General features: G+C 39.1%; 1 protein-coding gene across 3 annotated transcripts in view; it reads left to right on the top strand.

Moving 5' to 3' along the window:
• Positions 1 to 22,373, top strand: part of CDKAL1 (CDK5 regulatory subunit associated protein 1 like 1) — a 361,527-nt gene that overhangs the window by 105,547 nt on the left and 233,607 nt on the right. For all 3 annotated transcript variants that reach the window (XM_042869783.1, XM_042869784.1, XM_042869785.1), the window contains 2 exons: positions 2,817 to 2,913; positions 8,961 to 9,009. In XM_042869783.1, coding sequence (XP_042725717.1) covers positions 2,817 to 2,913; positions 8,961 to 9,009 — 146 coding nt within the window. The remainder of the gene's footprint in view (positions 1 to 2,816; positions 2,914 to 8,960; positions 9,010 to 22,373) is intronic.

Raw genomic sequence — 22,373 nt, 5'->3', positions numbered from 1 at the left:
AGCAAATGGTACCAGAGCATGTTTTAAGAAGTGGTTTCTTGAAAAAGCGACACCAGCATTTTCATAACTTCCTTACAGTGGTTTATCCTGTATGGTGGAATTCACAGACTGTTCGCTGTACTATGAATGCAATGAAAATTGACTGTGACTGGAAATTTAGTTCTAACATTTCTGTTTAATTGCACTTTAAAGCAAAAAAAAACCTCATTGTACAAAATTCTTTATTCTTTAGAGACCTGTACAACTTTAAGAAACAGTTAAATGAGAGCAGTTCTTATTAGGAAGAATAATCAGTTTAACTTGCTACCCCCTAGCTCCAGTTATAGTCCCAGAAGAAAAGGCAAAATGTTAAAGCTATGAAATAACATTAAAATGCCATTTAATTTGTCGAGGGAAACACTGTTTTTTTGTTGTTTTTTTTTTTTTCCTCAGATAAAAAGACTTGAATAAAAGCTTTTTCCTCTGTAGTGCTTGCAGACTTTCAAATAAATGGAGAAGATGGTTGCTAGCAGCAGATCACACCAGATGCACAGCTGCCTAGGGATGTGCGCCGTGTTTGCTGGAGACAGGTCCTACTGTCTTGCCTTGAGGCATGAGGTTGAGTCTGTTAGACCATGTAGGTAGTGGTTTTTTTCCTCAGCTAGTGGAGTGTCACATTGTGCTATGTGACAATTTTAGGTAATGCGTGAGGTAGATTTATGTTTTTTTAACTTGTAGAAGTAGGTGACTTCTATTGAAGTTTTTTCAGAAACCTTAAATATTTACCATTGACATAAAAAGATGGCTGTTTTTAGAGAAAAATTACTAGATTGCTTGCTTATGAAACATGCTAAATTAGCATTTCATTGTAGTTTTCTTCCTTGATAAAATTTCTGTGGATATATTGAAGGATTTGCATTTATATTGGATATCATAGCATGCAAATAGAGGATCAGTGAGACTCTGTATGATGAATATCTGAAGATTTCCTGAAATTTCTTCTTAAAGAAAATGGATAATTTTATAGATATGTTTACTGCATTTATATTAGATGCAAGGTAATAGGTGTCATACATTTTCATGTTAATTCACACTTATCTGTTTATAGGATATTTAATTTGTTCCTTTGAAATACTTCATTTTTAGTGCAGCTGCTAACACAAGACATTTGGCAAGATAACCTGTGATCTATATTATTACGGCTCCTGTATTCATATGAGATTTCTTTTTTCATCTGAGTTATAATTTGTAAATAAAATTTTCCATATTACGATTGCAGAGTGAAAATTGTGACTTAATAGCATAACTGTTTGTAGTACTAGTCCAGCTTTTAACTTTTTCCTTCATTAAATTAGCATCTGCTGGAGATTTCCAGGTATTCAGTGTGGAATCTGTTGTGCATTTTGAACATCACTTTCTCTGCTGCATTCAGCTTGCAGGCTGCTCATACAAGCCCAACAGTGTACAATCATATTAGTAATTGAGTATTTTGAATAAGAGAATTTTTCTGAAAAATGCTATGATAGGACTTAGACTATTTTAACGTAACAGTAAACTCTAATTAGTTCACATATTGCTGGAGAAAACTGGATTGAAGAGATTGCAGTTAGGCAGGAATCTGGCAGGCTGTGATAAGACACGACTACGAATGGCAGTTCTTGGAGCAACTGACATGTCAGACCTCACCAATCTGCTAAAATTATTCACTTCTTTACTGTTTTGCACATTATTCTAAACTCACAGAATAGTGTGAATTGCAGGGGACCTTATCTAGCACCAACCCCACCTGTCTCCCTGTGCAGGGACATCTCCCACCAGATCAAGTTGCCCAAAGCCCCGTCTAACCTGGCCTCGAATACCCCCAGGGATGAGGCATACACAACACTTCTGGGCACCTGTTTCAGTTCCTCACCACCTTCTGCATAAAGATTTTCTTTCTAATATCTAATGTAAATCTACCCTCTTTCAGCTTAGTGCTGTTACCCCTTATCTCCCTGATAAAGAGTCCCATTGTGATTTTTCCACAACAGCTCCAAGCAGTCAGTCCGTCCTACTACATAGAGATCAACTCTACCACCTCTTCTGCCTTGCATCAGTTGTTATGAGTCATCCCACCACATTTCTGTGATAGCAATTATCATGCAGCTGGAAAGCTACAATATGACTTCCAACTCCTCCAGTTTGTAGCCTATGCTGTGTGCATCGTTAGAGAATTGCTTCACCCTGGCTGCTGGTCCTGCTACCTTTTGAGAGGAGGAAGCCCTAATTCCCACGTGGCATTTCTGGAGTATTTTCTCAATTTCTAATGCGTCAGCAGTGCGTGAGTCTTTGTTGCTCAGATCTCCATCATCTGCACCTACAGAAGCTAGTTTAATGCTCTCCCTGTAGATCTGGTCAACGTACTGGCAAAGATGCTCTGAACTAGTGGGTCTTATCCACATAGAATATCACTTGTATTCTGTGTAACTTCTCTTGAGTCACACTCACTATCTCCCTCCCATCTTACTTGATAAGATAATTTGTTGTCATTGTGGCAATTATAAAGTACCTCTAATTAGGGCTTTTGAAGTGGTCCTGCTATGCAGGGTGCACATGCTAATGCTCTCTGTGGGTACACCACAAACTGACCACGTGTTTTCTCATAAGCCATGCTGTGGAGTTCTTTTGTTGTAGTGTTTTGTTTCTGAGGTTCACGTACGTACAAGCCGCTTCCGATTTGAGAATGTTTTTGTTGTGATTGCTTTCTTCTTGCAACCACAATATGTCTGCTATAAAACTGAAAATTACTGAAAATTAGTTTTCAAAATCTTAACATGCAGCCTGTCTTTTTTCTTTAGGAAAGCCCAAGAGGCGAACAAGAAAGTGGTTCTAGCAGGCTGTGTTCCACAGGCCCAACCTCGTCAGGATTACCTCAAAGGCTTGAGTATTATAGGGGTATGTATCTTTATTGATTAGAAACAGAAGATTTTGGTAAATGTTTTCATAGGCCAATGGCATTAGGATAAATTTAGTTGACTGGTTGACTTTCTCCTCAAAAAAGCAGTAGAGAAACTTAGTACCTCTGGTTGTCTGCTTTCATTATAAAGCCCTTAAGCCTTTTACACCCACAGTTATTTGCTCTGGTTGTGGACTGAGGGGTCAGAGGAAATGGATGCTCTTGACAGAAATGAGTTTCAGTGCCATTTGTAGCCATAAGGGCTCTGAAAACAGCCACTGCTACATTGTTTAAAATATCACAGTTTATTCACATTAAGATATAAAAAAAGGTAAAATCAGTGAAAGAGTGGCAAAGCACTTGAGCGGATGTCTCACTGGCACAGCTGAGGGTTTGGTGTTTTTGTGTTTTTTTCTTTTTACGTCATTCTTTTAAGCACAATGACAAAAGAAGATGGTCATTCTGTTTAAATCTGAAGAGTTTGATCCATCAGTGACTGAGCTGTTAGACAATAGCCCAGTTCTGCCTTGAAAAAACAACCTGAGATCTTTTGGCGTAATTCAGCTAGTGCTTTCAGTATCCTTTGAAATGAAGTAATGCCATCTAATTGGATCACCTCTGTAGGATCTTCTGAAAACCAGGGAGACGAAGCGCAGGTAGAAAAGATTCTTCATTGTTTAAGGCTTTAGATCAAAAGTAGATTAATTCGTAAAAGCATGTTTGAGTTGGAACACTGTCATTGGATTCAATGTGTGAATTATAGAGTGAAGTTGTCCTTTATTATGATAAATTAGAGCAGATGATTGTACATCATCTTTCATGTGCTAAGAACGTGAAAAGGTCAACGTGTTTCCACTTCAGTGTGATGAAACCTGGTAGGAACTAAGATTTTAAAGGAACAGCAACAAAACATTCCAAAGAATTCACTTTCATAACTACCATCACCCAAAATGTTGTATCTCTTTTTTTTTCCAGATGCATTTTTAGATACATTATTGCCTATAAATTAACTCACTGCCCAGAAATGATACTCAGGATGTGTAAAATGGTACATTGCTGTATACAGATGACAATGTATTGTTAGTTACAGTTGAGAGGAAGAAACAGCATGTCCATGGAACTATGTGCAAGGAAACTGTGGTGCTTTTTTATCTCTAAGATACCAACTTACAATGTGCAGCGGGATAGGAAAGGAAAATAAAAAGGTGAATGGTTTTTATGGGTTTTTGTGACCTGTGATTGTTCATTACAATGAATGTGAAGACACTTATGTGTATGAAGACAGAGATAAAAAGTATCTTACCTGGCTATAAAATGAATGTGTCACGATCCTTTGGCCTGGACTGTGATTCCATGTATCAGGTGGAGAATAAATGCTGTTTTACTGCAGGCAATTATGATGCTTGTGTTTGGTCTCAGGGTGTTCACAAGCAGCTGAGTCCAGATAGTGATTGCATCTGCAGCAGCCTCCCACTGTGCAGGCAAGGTACTGCTGGCCTCCTTCCTATGGCCTGTTCTCATCCTCATGCATATTTTCTTTTTATCACCTGATAGGTGCTCTCTTCTGAGGTAGAAAAAGTTGAAGTCTGATATGAAGAGGTATTTTCTGAAGGAATCGAAATGCTTACTTTGGAGGATTTAATCCTTTTAAATGGGACCAAAAGAGTTGTCATGTAAAAGGCACTGGCATTACTCCCAAAAGCGTCAGCGCTGTAACAGCTGGCAGGGAGCAACGTGCTTCTGCTGTAAATATGTGTCCTGCAGCCGACTCCTTCCAAAGTTGATTTTGGATTGTACTAAGAGGTGAGGATATGAATACCCTTTCGTTTATCATGGAGATTGCTGGGAAGCCTTCAGCATTCCCATCTCTTTTGCAGTACGCAGTTGGGCCAGATGATTCTGCAGCTTCTTTCGTGGCGCAGCATGGACTGAACAGTGTTTCTGTGGTGCCTTAGATGCCCATGTCGCAGGCTGCATTAAAAGGCCATGTGTTTCTCTCAGAAAGTATTGGACTTTGATGAATTGCTTTTTCTATCACTCTATTTTTTAATAGCTGCAGCCACTGAGAGAAATGCAATGAGGTGTTCAGGAAAGATCCCTGTAAGGGACATCTGAAGATCATTTCTCCTGGTCCTTTAACTTCAGAAGGAGATTGGTTCAAATCTATTGACCCACAAAATGCTTCTGTCCTTAATTTGATGAGCATATTAAACTGAAAAAATGTCTTTATTGTACTGAGTCTTGGACAAGGTCCTACCGCTTTGTTTTCCCACATGACAGTGCAGTGTCTTTGCACACTCTTGGTGCTTTCTTGAAGAGACTGTTGGAAAGGTTCCTGGTTGTATATTTCTAGACAGTGTTGTTCTGAGATCCACTAGTACAGAGATTTTTGTCCAGTACAAAGCTGCTAAATATGCAGCCTCTCACTTAAGCGTATTCAGAGATTACTGGATCTTTTTTTCCCCAGTTTGTCTCGCAAAACAGTTTCATGGTGCTAATTCTGCTTGTGAGACCACTCAGATCACGCTTGAGCACTTGGAAGAATTTGCGTGACCATCCTCAAAGAGACGTCTGCCCGCACTCACAAATCACCTCACGTGGTTGCAGACACAGCGCATTATGAGCATGTCTTTGAGCTGTTTACATCTCGCAGTCATCTGTTGAATGTGATAATGACAGTACAAAGGGAGCAGGGGGACTTTCTGTGATGGCAGACAGACAGTGAGTAGGGTTGTGTAGTCTCCTAGCTAATTGCTGGGGCTCAGTCAGAGAGTTTGGGGCTTGTCTCCCAGAAGCACAGGGCTAAATTGAGAGGTAAGTGGTTTGGAATGTGACTGGCTTGTGTTTGAGTGTTCAGCAGCAGTCCGTAGCTTCAGCCCCACGTGGATCACCTCGTGTTTTCCTTTTGACCCTGGGAGTTGTGTAAATGTAATTTCTGAGCGGCACTGATGCCTAACTTAGATTGCCTGAGAAAGGCTCAAAGATTTTTCCTGATTTTTGTTTCAACTCAGGCATCGTGCTTTATTATAACGCTCTTCTTTGCTTTTTCTCTGGCTGGTTTCCTGCTTTGGCTGCCTCTTCATCCCTTGGGCCCTACCCCTGCCTCTGTTCTATATCCAGCTCAGCCCAGATTTCTGCATCTGTCTTTGCTCCCCCTATATTCCTGCTCAGCTCTCTCCTCCAGTCAGTCTTCAGCTTTTGTTCTACTCAAATCCTAATGGAGAGCCGTATATAGTGGGCAAAAAGTCCCTTGTGTGGATGCCGTTCATTTCTGAAGAGAGTGCTCTGTAAGATCAGGGAGATGTGGAGATGTGGTTATGGCTGTCTGCATAGCCAAAGAAATTCCCTACTTTGTGGTGTTTCCTTTTTCTTAATTTTCCTATTTCTTTCCCCCCCCCCCCCCCAGGTAGGATTGCTCCAAGCGCTTTTCTTTTCTCACTCCACTTTTACTGAGATATTTTACACGAAGTTTGGAGGCATTCATTATTTTCATTTTTAGCACTTCAGCTCTTTGGCCAAACATTTTCCAGTAATTTCAAATGAAAAATGCGTAATGTGGGAAATAACGCATAAGGCAGAGCAAGCATCCGTTCCTTGTTGCAGTTCTTATTATCTCCAAGATGAATAATGTTAATTACTTTCATGAACTTCTTCCTGACGGGCACATTGAGAATAATTCAATTTACCAATAAAATGAAAGTACGACACACTGTTTTTCCCTGTCTTTATTGAACGGGGGGATCAGGGCTGTGCAGAAATTCCCCCGATGTATAATACAGAAAGTAATTTTAGAGCTGGTTCAGGTTTTGAACCATTGAGATTTCTTTTGTTTTCCAGTGATTATGAACTTAAGCAGCTTACAATCAAGATGTGACAATAATGTTTTAGGCAATGTATTTGGCAGAGAACGTGTTATATATCTATGCTTATAATTGTTAATGTATACAGTTCTGCTTTTAAGTTGCTCTTTTAAGATTAAACAGAAAAATCCATGTGTGTCTTAGGTCACATTAAAAACAACAACAACAACTTGCATCTATATATATAAAAGAGATGTAGTGGGTTGCTCCAAAAGTAATGCCTCCTGTTTATTTTTATGGGAACTACAACAGATACAAAGATCACAATAACACTGTTTGGTAGAGAAAATTCTCAGCTACAGAAACACTATTTTTCAACACAGTCACCACCAATAGCTACGCATTTTTGCCGTTAATGAATAAAAGCCTGTATGCTGTGCCTATAAAAGTCTGCCCCAGGGGAGGTGACCCACTGTTGCTACTGCTGAAATGTACCACCACCTCACTGCCTGCCATACCACTGACATCTGACTCAGATATTGTGGGCCAGCATAATAAGATAGAAGGTATTGCTTTTGGAGCAGCCTTCATATATATACAAGTATGGAAATATGTGCATGTTCCACGTAAATGCTTGTATGTGCTTTATTTATGAAAGTGTCTATATAAATGTATGTCCATAATATGAATACTTGCAATTCAGGAAAAGGTGTAAATATACGTAGCATATAAGGACATTAAAATGCCAATATTAGTGATATTTTGAATAATTGAATTTTTAGAATTCATAATCAATATATTATATTTACAAATCTGAAGTGGCAGAGATTTGGGTTTTGAAAAGGCTGTATTTCAAAAGGAAAAGAATAATTTAATGTGGACTTGACCTAACAGCCAGACGTGAAAAGGAACAGATTCCCATTGACTTGCATGTGGAACTGTGGATCACACAGCAACTACAGATGATCTTTTTTTAAGCAGTTTTTAGGCTGAATGGAAAATAGATGTGAAATAGAGATGACTGTGCAGCCATTTATTTACAGAAAATGCCAAGCACAGTGCTTTATAGGCACAGGGACTCAGTAGCTTTGATGCAAGTTATACAAGTTTCAAAGAACTTTGTTGAAGACCAGGTTTTGCTGTTGAAATTTGTGCAACTTCTGTGCTTTTCAAGCAAGTCAACTAAAAACCTCCAAGGAAATGAGTGCAGAAGTCATGTGAAATATAATCTCATTATTATATACCTGAGATAAACAGTATTTTAGAGTCAGTGTTGTGGAAAAGATTCTGAACTAATTTAGATGTACAAAGTAGGACTTTCTGCATGTTGTTTTCCTGCATTATATGTAAACTTAAATACAGAGATCTTGTAGATGTTACATAAAATATGTAGGCTGTGTAGAGTATGTAGAATGCTTTGGTGGAAAGTTGTAGGAAAAAGCTCAAGTTTTAGGATGTGAGTGTTTAATCTTACAGTGTTAATGCTGTTTCTTTCTACTTTGCATACAGGTCTGGTGTATAGATCATTAACTTTGTGTAAAGAATATCTAATCAGAAATAATTGAATGCTTATGGGCACATTTAGGCAAATATAACACCAAAATATAAATTTGCTGTCTTTGTTAGAGATGTTTTGTCTTGTTCATGAAATATCACTCTGTCTTATGAAGAACATCAAGGCTTTTCCTTTTATTTCCAAGCACTGACTGCTGTAAGTCCAGGGCAGCATCTTGTTCTCTTAACTGTGAGAACAATATTTTTAGTTTCTTCTCATGTCTTTTCCCTGCAATACTTCCTTGTTATTTTTCTCCCCTGCCTCACAATACCCTCATCTTCTTACAGTATTCTCCCTTCTGCTGTTCTGGTCTTGAGGCTGATGGAGCTGGCTGCCCAAGTGACTGCAGCCTCGCAGCGGCCGGTTGGATCCAAGCAGTAGTTGAGGCTTGAAGGTCTCTCTCTCTAGGAGCCCCCACAGAGTACCTCTCTCGTGTCCCTTTGGTGACTTTGGCCAAACTCATGGGCTGCTATTTTTGAGAACAGAAATTGGTTTAACCCAGGTGGTGAGTTTTAAAGTTTCTTTTGGGAGTCTGACAGAAGAAACAAGATGCACAGAAAAGCAATGGCTAAAAATGTAGCCCCAAAGTTTGCTTCAGGTTAATCCAGAGGATCACATTTTTGAAGGAAGAGCTGTATAAAGAAAGTCCAATTTCTTGTTACTTAGATGTTGACCTTCTGACTTTTTTTAGGTTCAGCAGATAGATCGTGTAGTAGAAGTTGTGGAGGAAACTATTAAAGGTAAGCACTACGCTTGAAATGTTTGTGGCTGGTCTGTAAGATGTAAGCATTAGCTAGCAGAAATGCTGTTATGTTCTTTACTGACCTAATTTTTGCTTTCTCTTCTCACTGAATGGTTGGACAGTGCTGCACAGTGCCATCTGTGCTTAGTAGTCATTTCAGAGATTTTCTGATAGGAGCTTGGTGGCCTGTTGGATTCTTAAGTAAATGATCCCAAGGAGACTTCAGGAGCCCATTTAAGTTTAATCAGTGTAGGCAGATGTAGAGTATTGCTTAAAGTTTCTGTTCCATCTTAATTCAGTGCTCTATCTCCAGTTCCCTATGTTTGGTCCTCTCCTGTTTTCTTTTTTACAGATGCTTTGGCTCACTTCCCTGAGCTTTCCTCAGCAGAACAGATAAATTATCCTCTGGTTTAATGTTCTTTTGTAACTGTTCCTTGTACTCTTTAGCTGCATTAGTGTGTGTGTACATACAGTGCTTTGCAGTGAAGGGGGGCAAAGGCGGTATTGTTTCTGCAGTCTGACCAGTAAACATTTGCTATTAAATAAATACATTTGTCTGGATCTGTCTGGGTTACCTAAGTTTGTCTCCATTACTTATCAGGCCATAAAAATTACTGTTCCTTGAAGTTTTAAATTACAGGCTTTGGTTTAATTGGCTGTACTTTGAATATAAACAAGTGTCTGCTCTACAATATGTTGCCTTGTAACTTTAATGCTGGAGTATGTTGTTTTGAAGTACAACATGAACGTGTAAAAAACAGTGTAAAAAAACTTAGAGGAAAAAGTTTCTGTTAAGAAATGATGCTGCATTGCAAGGCTTCTAGTAAGATTTTTCAGTACTTTGAATGCTTTCAGAAATGAAACATGGACTCTTTATGTACTCCAAAATTTTTGGAGTTCTTCCTTCTGGCATCTGTTTTTTTGTTGTTTTTTTTTTTTTTTCTTTCAGCTTACTGTAGAAGAAACATATTTAGTGTACTCCTACTAAATGTGCACAGTTATTTCCTCAGAAGCATCACGATGTTCTTCACAATGCGATTTTTGCAGCAGTGCAGATTTCATATCCCTGTCAAATTTTCCTGAATTGCATTTACTCTGAAGGGATTAAGAAGATAACCTGAGTCAGTGTGCCCTCCCTTTACAGAAATGTGCATTGTAATATTTATACAGATTCATAACATCACTGCTTGGTTGATAATGTAGTTTCCCAGGTTATTGTGATTGAATATTTTATGACAGGAAGGAAGGCAATCAATCTAGAAGCAATTCCAAAAATTTATGTTTTTCATTGAATTGATTTTAAGGTTTCGTTTTAGATATTGATGAAGGGCTGGGCAATAACGTAGCATAATTTCAATTGACACATGAGCTTTAAATTAAAGTGTAGCTTTTGGGTAAGATTTATGATCCTTTCTAGCTTAGTGTAAGTGATCTGAATCAAACGGAATGAGGGCTGCTGAATCCCATGCATGGTGCCATTCCTTCAGTTATTTCTCAGAAGGCAATGGAACACAGGATTTCTGAAAAAAAAAAAGAACAAAACCAAAATCTCTGTTTGAAAGAGAGGTGACAAATTGAAAGTAGTCATAAGGCACGATAAAGCTTTGCTTTTCCAAAGGCCAGCTATTAAAACTAGAAGCTTTTACTTTGTTATTCTTCATTTCAATTTGTTTAAAGATAATGCATACATTTGTGGACCATGAAATCACCTTCCTTGAATAAATAAGAATATGAAGCTTTGTCACCAGGGATTGTAAATGATTCTAACTTGGAACTTTCATTATCTAAGTAAAGTAAAATACAGCAGTTAACAAGGCTGTTAAGAGTGCTTTATACTGTAAAATAGATCCATGGTAGGGGTTTACATAAGTGTACGTCAAACTAAATGAAATGTAGCCCCTGTCTTCTAAAGTCTATGACATCAGTAATAACTTCTGAGGGCCAGGATATCTTGAGGGCAGAGGAGGGTGAGACAGTAGATTAAATATAAATTTTGACTTGAGAGCTGGCATACATTAGTAAGTTTTTAGTTGGATTTTGTCACAGTTATACGATACAGTTTCCTTCACTTGTCTTTTTGTAAGAAAAGCCAGTGGTTGTATGGGTGGTTTACTCTTGTAGTGTGGGTTTCAAACAATTCAACTATTTAAACGGGATAAATTTAAACTACATAGTACCTGCCCCTGCAGGGCATTTGTCCCTGTAGATCAGTGTGTCTACACGAGTTGTCTGGATATTCTGTCTAGATTCCTTGGTGATCAGCAGAGTTGCCATTTCTAATGTTTGGTTTTCCTTAGGTTCCCATATTTTAAGGGCTACTCCAGATTTTTTGTGGAGACTTGTGAATTGTGCACTACAAGATACAAAAAGGGAATCTTTATAAAGCATATATAAAACCCAAACCAAGCCTACTTCCCCTCTTATCTGTTGTTTCTTTTTTTTTTTTTTTCATGATTATAATTTTCTTTCTCATTTCCAAAGAAAATGTCTACCCTGATGGATTTAGTTGAAAGCTTACGGTATTGCTCCCCCAAAATTACTTTTTCAAAATTATTCAAAGCACTTTCTGTGAAATATGATGGTGTTCCTTCTTTCTCTGTCTTAAATTCCTATTCAGAAAACCCTCTTCAGAATAGTGTTATTGTGCTGATTCAAGAGATGAATTCAAGAAGTAGATCTTCATGGTAGTATTTGCCTTATAGCATAATTACTGGCTCCCAACTCTCCTCTTATTCATAAACACTTTTATGTGACTTTACCTTTTTGTCTTGCTCCATCAGAAAATGGAGAAGAAGGATGCTCATGTTTCTTTTGATTGCTTGTGTTATAAGGAACAGAATTCTCAAGAAATGCTGTGATGATTCATTCATATTTGTATTATCACGAGTTTTATAAAGAGTTCTATGAAGCTTTTAAATTCTCTGATTATCAGGTAGATTTTGAAACTCTAATTTCCAAGTGTGATCTTCTGAAACAAGGCTCTAATTTAACAGTTTAGTGAAACTTGCCTCATGTGCACATTACCCGAATCTTAAGCCTGAATTGCAGCTACTTTACATCATTGAGCCATCCTATTTCCACTTACATGCTTAGTTTCCTGGTAACATATTATGATGGCACAGTATGTTAGGAAAGGGCTACTAAGCAGTTGCAGTGTCTCAGATAGGAGAGAATTTGATTGCATTTGATGTATGCTCCATTATTAAGTAAGACTTCAGAATTTCAAAGCTGTTCAAGGTATTTGGGGGAAACTTTGAAGACTTAATGTAGATTTTTTTTTCTTGGTTTTAAATGTTGGCCCTTATGGACTTGAAGCTTTTTCCACCTTTCATTTTAGACACACTAGCTGCTAAAGCTCATGTTGAAGCTGTCTGGGGGAGGGGGAAGGGGATGGAGGGGGAACATGGAGCATTTGTATACAATCTGCTGTTAGCTTAGGCCTCAGGGAGATGAGGGGCACAAGCTGAATTGAGTTCGGTCTGTATTGTGTCTGTCTAGTGTTTTCACAAAACAGAAGTTTACAATGGGTCATTAGATTTGATTGTTAAAAACAGCCAAAGGAAATTACTTCAGGGTCAAACCTTTTATACTTCATGTAACCTTTCTTGATTTCAGTCACGTTGACCTGTCTGGTGAAGTTGCCCATCCATTCCCAGTTTAAACATTAACCAGTATTTACTGTCTATTAAATTGCCCTCATATACTTACTTATTATGTTAGTTGTGTCCGTCTACAAAAATGAGCAGGTAAATGGTACCCGTCTTGTATATAGACTGCATTGCATACCTTGTGTGTATGTATGTAAGGTATGTGTATGAATGCCAGCATATTAAAGTAGTATTTTTGTGAAATAATGAAAGTGCCGCTTGCTTTCATTATAGTCCACTGATAACAGTAAATAAAATACTGTCTCCCCCATTTCTGTGATAGTGGGAAGAGTTGCCTTTACTTAAGAAGTTGATGTTGAGCCAAATGAGGAATAAAAATTGTAGGCATCAGGAGTTCTTTTCTGAGAAAAAATATTATTTGGCTTCCAGTCAGGAAACTGACTTGTTTGTGCCTAATTGCTGTTCGAGGAGGGTCAGAGGGAGGGTAATGGCCTCCTTGAGTCCAGCGTTCTGTAATCCTTTAAAAGCAGATAGGAAAAGGGGATATTTTTGGATGGGCTGTTTTATTTATTTCACTGTGTGGTGGGTTGACCTTTGCTGGCTGCCGTATCCCCTCCCAGTCTCCCTGTTGCTTCCCTGCTCTCAGCAGACCAGGAGAGAAAGTAAGATGGAAAAGCTCATGGGTCCTGGTAAGGGCAAGGAGATTGCATACCAGTGGCCACTGAGGGCAAACTAGACATGGGGAAAATTAATTCACTGCCAATTAAGAATAGAGTATGATAGTAAGAAATAAGCACAAAACTGAAAATAGCTTTCCCTCTGCCCCTGCTTCTTCTAGGTATCAACTTCTCCTCATCAACTTCTCCTCTTCATTCTCTGCTCCTCTTCTCACAGTGGGACGGGGGGGAAGGGGAATGGGGGCTACAGTCAGACCTTAACAGCTCTTCTCTACCATTTGCTCCTCATATTCCTCTCCTTCAACACTCCGGTGTGCCATTTTTTCAAGAACTGCTCCAGTATTGATTTTCTCTTAAGTTCTTTACTTTGAGAGCGGTGAGGTGCTGGAACAGCTGCCCATAGAGGCTGTGGATGCCCCGTCCCTGGAGGTGTTCAAGGCCAGGTTGGATGGGGCCCTGGGTAGCCTGGTCTGGTATTAAATGGGGAGGTTGGTGGCCCTGCCTGTGGCAGGGGGTTGGAGCTTGGTGATCCTTGAGGTCCCTTCCAACCCTGGCCATTCTGTGGTTCTCCACTGGGTGCTGTCCTTCAGGAACAGACTACTCCAGCACAGGTCCCTTGTGAGCCAGTGGTTCCTGCCAGAAAAACCTACTCTTGCATAGGCTCCTCTCCATTTGCAGTTCTCTTCAGGGTATATCTGCCTGCTCTCATGTCTTCCACAGGTTGCAGGGGAGCAGCCTGCTGTACCACGGGCCTCTCCTGGGCTGCAGGGAACTTCTGCTGTGTGCCTGGATCACCTTCTGCCCTCGTTCTGCCCTTATGTTGGTGGCCACAGGGCTGTTTCTCTCACTTATTCCCTCACTCAGTGCAGTGTTTTTTCTCCTTTCTAAACTATGCTTTTCTAGAGATACCACTGGTTTGGCTGTGTCCTGAGCTGGACCTGTTGGAGCTGACTGCAACTATGTGTGAATGGCATTGGACAGCCTCTGGTCTCTTCTCAAAGCAGCTGCCCTGTAGCTTACTTTGCCAGTACCTGGGCATCTGCTTCCTGTACATGCTGTTACATTTTGAGCACTATCTCGAGATATGGGAGCTACTTTTTAAACTGAAATTATTGAAAAATAATGATACAAGCTGCAAAAATTTTGCAAGACACTTATAAACCAGATTTCCTGCAGGCTATAGGAACATAGCTTGGAGGTACAGTGTTGAAATGACGGTAGTTTAAAAGATTCAGAGTCACTAATTTGTGTGTATTAATAGTTGGGACAGCTTAATAAGGTTAAAATCTTCACTCCATCCATCTCGTTCTTACTGTCTATGGATTAGTAATTTTGAAGCTGTTCCTATATAAACCCAAAGATATATATATATATGTATGTATGTTAAAATCTAAGTCATCAGCTTTACATGTGGGAAGAGTGCCATTACCTGAAGGGGTAGTATTTTTGTCTGCCTTTAATTTGAGTATTACTTTAACAGTGAACGTTGACTTAAGAAGACCCTGACCTGAATTATCTTAACCTTACAATTTTTTAATGAAGGTGTCTTCATTCAGCTGAATGCTTCACAAGAGCAGTGGCTTGAATTTTGATTTCATGTTTCTGACTGCATAGGAGAAGTATGATGTATGAGAAATTCAACCTCTGTGAGATGAATTCAGAAGAGTAATATGATGAACTGTGCCAGTATCAGTTCAGAGAGCTTAGTTTTACAGTGTAATTTAAAGAAACAGAGCACAGTGAGAAATCTGAAGAAATTATGGAGAAAATTCTGCAAAGACAGATGGGAATTGCTTTTGTAAATCATCCATAATCAGGGAACGCAAAAGTTTTATTTGTTTAGACAACAGATTTCCATCTCTGGCACTTGCATGATGGTTTATTGCCGTTGCTGTGCCTGTTTAGTGCTCTTGGACATACAGGGATGATTAAGTGTGTGAGTTGATCCAGAATTTTATGTGAATTTTGTAATTTCTTATTTATTTATTTGGTTTTGAAAAACTGTTGTGACTGGCTATCTGTGTTACGAATGTCACCTTACTTTTTGAACATTTCACAGAAACTGAGTGGGAGGTGAATAGTGGTTCAGTAGAAGAAGAGCAATGGAGTCTGGGGGGAACAGATTTGAAAATCCTAATAGCAAAATTTTGTTTTTTTTTTTTCATGAGCCTGTGATGTGCATGGAAAAGGTAATTTTTCTTCCAGACCCATCTGTACTCATTTTCAGACTAACGAATGATGCTCTTGTAACATTCCTCTTTTTCTTACCTTGGTTAGACTCGGCTGTGTTGGCTGATGAAGCTCAGCTCATGGCTAGCTCTGTTCAGCTCTGCTGGAGAATACTCCTGGCTGGTAGGGAATTGTGTGTTCAAATCAGTGCAATTTAAATACCAAGAAAAAGGGTTCAAACAGATGGCAGGGGAGTAGAGAGGAAACTAAAAGCTTGCTTTTGTGTACAGCAATGGGTTCATCTCAGCCTGCCACTCTAAGAGTGTTTTGTTCTTTTCAACCTGCATCTCCTCTGAATGTTACTTGTGTTCCTGCATCTTACTCTGACAATTCACCCTTCAATATTTCCTTTCCTCAGAGCACAGTCTATTTCATCTGTTTCAAATTTTTTTCTCTGTAAGTTTCTATCTCAAATCTCCTGAAGTTTTGAGCAGCATCCTTGAACCTGATCAAATGCATTTCTTCAGAAATGTGAGGAGAGGTGGTCAGGGGAACTCTTCCTGCAGTCGACTGTTAGCATTGTCCCTGTGTGCCGTTGGAGGCTGTAGCCAGTGTTTTGAGTTCCTATCCTTACAGATATTGCTGTGACTCAGTGAAACACTGCAGGAATACCAGTAAAGATAGATCTGCTTTATGTTTAATAGAGAGAAAATAATCTGTGGTTTCTAGCAATGCAGGCCACCTGCAGAGCTTTTTAAAAAGATTGTGAACCTCTATACTCTATTTAATAAATTAAATATTTAAAAGCCCGTATTCACCCATGTGGCATTCTTATTCTTGAGTCTTCTGGAACAGAATTGCTATTATATGCTAATTCCCAATGCAGGACTTAGTAAATACACATATTTCAGGTTAATATCATGTGTGTCACGTGCTTAATAATATCTGCAGCTTTCTTTGAGTTTGTGCAGTGTGGTAATCCCTTTCTAAAGAGCTCGGAATTGTAGCAACTTGGCCAAATTACTAACTGCTATCAGTACCCTGATGGGACCAGGTCTTTGGCTGAGTAAATGCTTTTTGCTGTGGTGCCTGGACATGCAAATGGGGAAAATATCAGTGATTCTGATAGCATTAGGCTGAATCATTCCCTGACTTGTAAGGGGATCCAGTTCCTGCATACGCCAGTTGTAGAAGGAGCTTAACTTGCACAACATTGTCGTTTATGCTGATCTAAAAAAGGAGTAATTTGTATTAGTTTCTAGGCCAGGGGAAGAGCATATATATTCCATCTGGGTTTGTTTTTCCTTTTTGCCTGTTGCCTGCATTTACTAGAGGCAAAAAATCCCATGGATGACACTCAGGAATATCTTCACTAGTAATTAATGCTAGTGTGGGTGGGTTTGGGTGGGTGTATTAGCACAGTAAAGCCCTAAGTCAGTGAGTGTCATTGTTTCTGCCCTTGTCTGGCAGCCTGTCATTGCCCTGGGGAGCTCAAGGATTTCTGTGCATTCAGTCATGTCTGCTTGTTTTTGCTTCAGGGCAAGCAGAAGAGGTGGGAGATTGGCACAAGTGGGCTGATTCCCCAGAGGTAAAGCAGGGCTTGAGTCTAACTCGGCTGACAAGTCTGTGTTTAAAGCAACAACTGTGTTTAAAGTCCAAGTGTAAGAGAACTGGGCTGAAGTATCAGTAACAGTCAAGGCTAGCTGTACAGTGCATTAGGCAATTTGAGGTGATCCTTGTGTCTCAGATGCTATCTTTTGTTAGTCCTCCACAAAGATGTGAAATATCTTTTTTCTACATCGTAGCTGCAGAGTTAGAAGAACATCACTGTAAAATAAAACTTACTTGGTTTGATATAAAAGTTTTGTAATGGCTCCTGACTTGCCTCTTCTTCCTTTGCATTTATTATTTATTTGATCTTATTATGCTCCCTTGTCTTTAAGGTTCTCTTTTTGTTACTTTTGCTGAAGTTTCCTAATTCTTTCCACTATTTATATTTTCTTAATCCTTCCATCTTTCAGTCTTTATCACTGTTTTTGTTTCTTCCTTCCACTTCTTGAGTTTTTCTTTGGGCTTACTTGCTCCTTTGCTTTCCCTTCAAGTTGCTCAGCCTTCTTTAGGTATGGTGCTCCTGTGTGCATTTTTCCAGTGCTAGCACTAAGCTCTGCATTAAAAATGGAGTAACGGTGGAAGGAAATGTGTGCAAAAATACATGAAATTGTGCTTAGTCCTTTTTCCCTCATGGTGCTGGAGAAGATCAAACAGGTTGGTGAGAGACAGCTGGGAGGTCTGCAGTTGTACATTGGCAGCCTTGTTGTGAGGAAAATAAGTGTATTTCAGGAAACGGTGAATAACCTCTGAATGTAATTGTGTAACTGAGAAAGGGAAAGAATGGGTAACAACAAACGGAAAACAATAGAAATTGTTGCTGCCAAGGCTGGAGTTTCCTGCATCTCTGAAGATTTGCTTTAAACTAGTGCTCTTGAGCTCCTTTAGATATTTGCACCTAACCTTGAAGGCAACAGCTAAGAAACTGTGCTCTGTACCAGGCTGGGAGCTGTTCCAATGGCACACCGCATTTACAGCAGGGTAGGCATCATGGAGGAGGGATCGTCACTAGATCATCATAGAATCATATCATAGAATGGCCTGGGTTTGAAAGGACCTCAAAGTTTCAATCCCCCAACCATAGGCAGGGTCACCGTCCACCACACCAGGCTGCCCAGAGCCACATCCAGCCTGGCCTTGATTGCCTCCAGGGATGGGGCCCTACTCTGTCTGTCAGGCAGTATTTCTCAGCAGCTACTGAGAGGCACCAGCCTGTGGACTGAATGGAGATGGCTATTTTTGAAATACAGATGTCTGTTAAGATCTGGGAGATAATTGCAAGACTGATAGACAGTTGTTGAGTTCAATTAAAATGACTAAACCATACCACTTTCCTCTAGCTTGACCTTGTATCAAGCTGGCAAAATAGTACTCCAATAGTCTGATGTTCAGAGCATATTCAGTATTTAATCTTAAGGTAAGGAAATTCCATTATCAGTTCCCTTCATATAATTCTGTTTCAAGATCAGTCATTCTCTTGCTGCACTGGTGAAGCACATACCATCTACAAATAAAAGCGTATGCATGTATGTAGCATTAATATTATGGTATTTTCTTTGTATCCTTTTGAACAAGTGAAAATACATTGAAACTACTTCTGTTCTACACAGTGGTTTATCAAACTGACACGTGTGAAAGTCTTTATTTAAACTAACAATAGGATTTAATACCCTGATTAATTCATTCCAAGCTCATCTTCTGTGGGAACAATGCCAAGAAATGTGAGTTGCGTTCACTGACTTGTATATAAAAATGAGTTTCATTTTCAAGAGAGCTCTTAGAATTCGAGATCTCTGATTCATTTTAAATTGTTTCTATCTTGATTTCACTTATGGTTTTACTGTGAGTGATTCTGCTCTATGAGCTTCTTCACTTGGTCAGTAGGACTTTATTAGTGTAATCTGCATGAAGTAACTTGTAACTTGTATCTACTCTGAAACACGACTTAAATCTTGAATTAAACTTTATAGTTTTAAAATATAGTTGGATTTGCCGGTACACTATGTGAAATTAAAGAAGTTATCTTTTTGTCAGGAGAGGTATATAGCACTGGAATGTTTTGACTGGTCTATGAACACATCTAGACTGAGTGACCTGACTAGATCTGCTCCACAGCATCACAGGGTGATAGAGGTTGGAAGGCACCTCTGGAGGCCTTTTGGTCCAATTTCCTGCTCAATCAGGGCCATCCAGAGGACATAACTCAGAACATGTCCTGCCAGCTTTTGCATATCTCAGGGAAGGAGATACTCCACTACCAATCTGGGCAGCCTGTCTGAGTGATCAGTCACCCTTTGTCATGAAGCAGTATTTCAAAGCTTGCATCTTTCAGCCAGCAAGCCAACAAAAAAGAAAAAAAAAGAAAAAAAAAAGTGGCTTGTTTAATATCTGAGAGAGGGCACTCATGTTATGGAAGTTGAACTGTGATTTACTCAGTTTTCAAAAATTATTTTATACGAAGCATTAAAAAAAAAGAAATTAAGTTTTGAGATACCTGCTTTATTTGGCTAACTTGTTATGCAGCCTGTTCTCTCCTTCAGAGAGAAGGAGACCACTGTTTCATTCCTTTCTTAATTGTGAAAGGAGATAATGAATGGGATTTGAAATTCCTGCTTTTTCTGCTATGCTTGATGTTGGTTTGGGATTCGTGCAGCTCAGACAATTTAAAAAAGATTGTTTAGCATTTTCCTTTTTTGCCCCATTCTAAATATTGAAAGGTTTTTAAGTTTTTTTTAAGGCTTAAGTTGTTTTTTGAAGTTTTCTTGACATAAATATGGGGGGAAACGATCTACAGGATTTGACAAGTTATCAAGTTATGCTTTATTAATAGCAATAACATTGTAAACATGCTTCAATGATTGTTTAGAATGAAACAAAATAGTTAACTCATAGAGTAGGGAAAAAGAATTTAAGGTCACAAATATTGTAATGGGATTTTTTTTTTGTTTTTCAACTATTAATGTGTCTGCAGTAGAAATAACAGTAGTTGGTTATGCTGATCCTGTTGTGTATGGAGTGGGCAAGGGGGCATGAAGCGATCATAGACTCAGATAGGTTGGAAAAGACCTTTGAGATAAAGCCCAGCCACCAACCTGCCTTGTCCAGTCTTATCATTAAACGAAGTCCCTTAGCGCCACATGCAGTACAGGGATGTGAACCACTCAGTGGACCAGGTAGGAGGTGACAACCTAGGTGGAGATGCTTTCCACTTTTAGAGAGAGGCTGGGTCTTGTGCACCCTAGTGAGTTATATTTTAGTTGAAAACATCTGGAGACTTGTTTTCTGATGCTTCTGGTAACTCGTCTAGCATTTAAAACACAGAGCTAGCAGAATTTTCTAGACTACCATAGTGTTTTGCATTTTATTCTGCCTATTTTCTTGAGAAAACGGGGACGATAAAGTTGTACCTCCTGAATAGCTCTGTCATTATCTCCATTTTTCTTCCTTCAACGCATTTGAAACAGATTTGAGGTAAGTTGCATAGCCTCTTTTTCCAGAATTTCCATGAAAGTTTGATTAATTCTCCCAGTATGGGAAAAGCAGAGCATGAGCTGAATTCTTACTAGATGACAATAATTCATGTTGCTCTTCGTTGTGAGAGTACAAATTCAGAGATGAAGCTTCTCCGATTCTGCTGAAATATAATTTGTTGGGGAGGACAGGTTTCTCGTGCACAATTTGTAGAGTTCAGAATGGTGATCTGACTCTTAATTGTCGCGTGGGAACTGCTGAACCACGGCCTGAACCTCTGATTGACCACCTGAGGTGAGCACTGAGTCAGCCACAGGAGCACAGGTGAAGGCAATTCAGCTGTGTGCCGGAAGGGGGGGAGCCTGGCTGCAGCTCTCCTAGACCTATTGAAGAGCTGGCTGCCAGTGGGGAAGGGTCTCTGCTGGAGGTCTGCTCTGCTGGAGTTTTGTGAGTGAGCTCAGGATAGGGGTAAGCTTTCTATCTGTTCTCTTTTTGTTATCATAATCTGCTTTGCCTAGCTCTCTTATTTATTTTGTAATTATAGCATCTTAATATTCATTGATTATACAGTTATAAATGTACGAATTGGGGTGATTATTATTATTTTTAAGTCTGAGTATTTTGGAATGATGCAAACTATTCCATTATGATTTCAGTCATAAATCCAAGTGCAGTTTTAACACGGTCAAGCAATTGAATATTTAAAAACTGGATAAGCTGCTTTGTTCCAAATAAACCACAGTATTAAGAAATACAAAAAGGGATGTCCTCTGCTTCTAGTTCAGTTTTTTTTTGCCTATGATAATGCAATCACTTTTGTTATACAAGTAAATAAAACGGTGTTATGCTTGTGACTCCTTAACGAAGCGTTAGATTGGAAAATAACCGATTGTATTACGAGACAGTGGTTTTGCTGTTATTGTCATGAAAAGGTTGGAATGAATAATTTAGCAAATGTTAATAGCACAAGTAAGATATTCTAAGTTCACAGCAGGGTATAATGAATTTTTTTCTCCTACACATTTGCAAAAATAATAACCTTTCAATTACTATTACTGATGTCTCCTTTTAGTATTAACCATTGCAATCTCACCTGATTCTGTTCATTTCTTCATTAAATCAAATTTCAAGAGTTTTTTTGTGTATCTGAAGAAGTATAAGGAAGGCTGTCAAAAGTAGTTGCTTATCCTTCCAGCTGTTGCTGTGATGTCATAGAATATTCAGAGTATGAATGTGACATTATTTATAAGTAAATTAATGTCTCCTTAAAATGAGAATAGTGCAGAAAAACTTTAACTGATGGATGAATTAGTTTTGTTAACAGCTGTTGATAGGAAGAGTTTTTCAACTTTAAAAGGCAGGTGATTTTTCCCTTTCCTAATTCCTAAGTAGTGGTCACTATCTGCCTTTTCTCAGTTATTTGGAATAGTTTCCTTTGCTGTCTGTTTTCACAGAATCAATCGTATAGATTAGAAGAGACCTTTGGACATCATCTCATCCAAACACCTTGCTAAAGCAGGTTCCCTAGAGTAGGTTGCACAGAAAAGCATCCAGCTGGGTTTTGAACATCTCCAGAGAAGGAGGCTCCACAGCCTCTCTAGGCAGCTTGTTCCAGGACTCTGTAACTCTCAAAGAAGTTCTTTCTCAGGTTCAGATGGAATTTGCAGTTTGTACCCGTTGCCTCTTGTTGTACAGGAGATGCTCCAGGCCCCTAATTATCTTTGTAATCCTTTGCTGGACTTTCTCCAGTAGTTCCCTGTCTTTCTTGAACTGGAGAGCCTAGAGGTGGGCACAGTACCTCAGGTATGGCCACACCAGGGCAGAGTAGA

The sequence above is a fragment of the Lagopus leucura genome, unplaced genomic scaffold, assembly GCF_019238085.1.
Source record: "Lagopus leucura isolate 7727_CA_CO unplaced genomic scaffold, USGS_WTPT01 Super-Scaffold_100002, whole genome shotgun sequence".
Lineage (NCBI taxonomy): Eukaryota > Metazoa > Chordata > Aves > Galliformes > Phasianidae > Lagopus > Lagopus leucura.
Note: the sequence above shows the minus strand (reverse complement) of the source record. Positions and strands in the feature narration are given on the sequence as shown.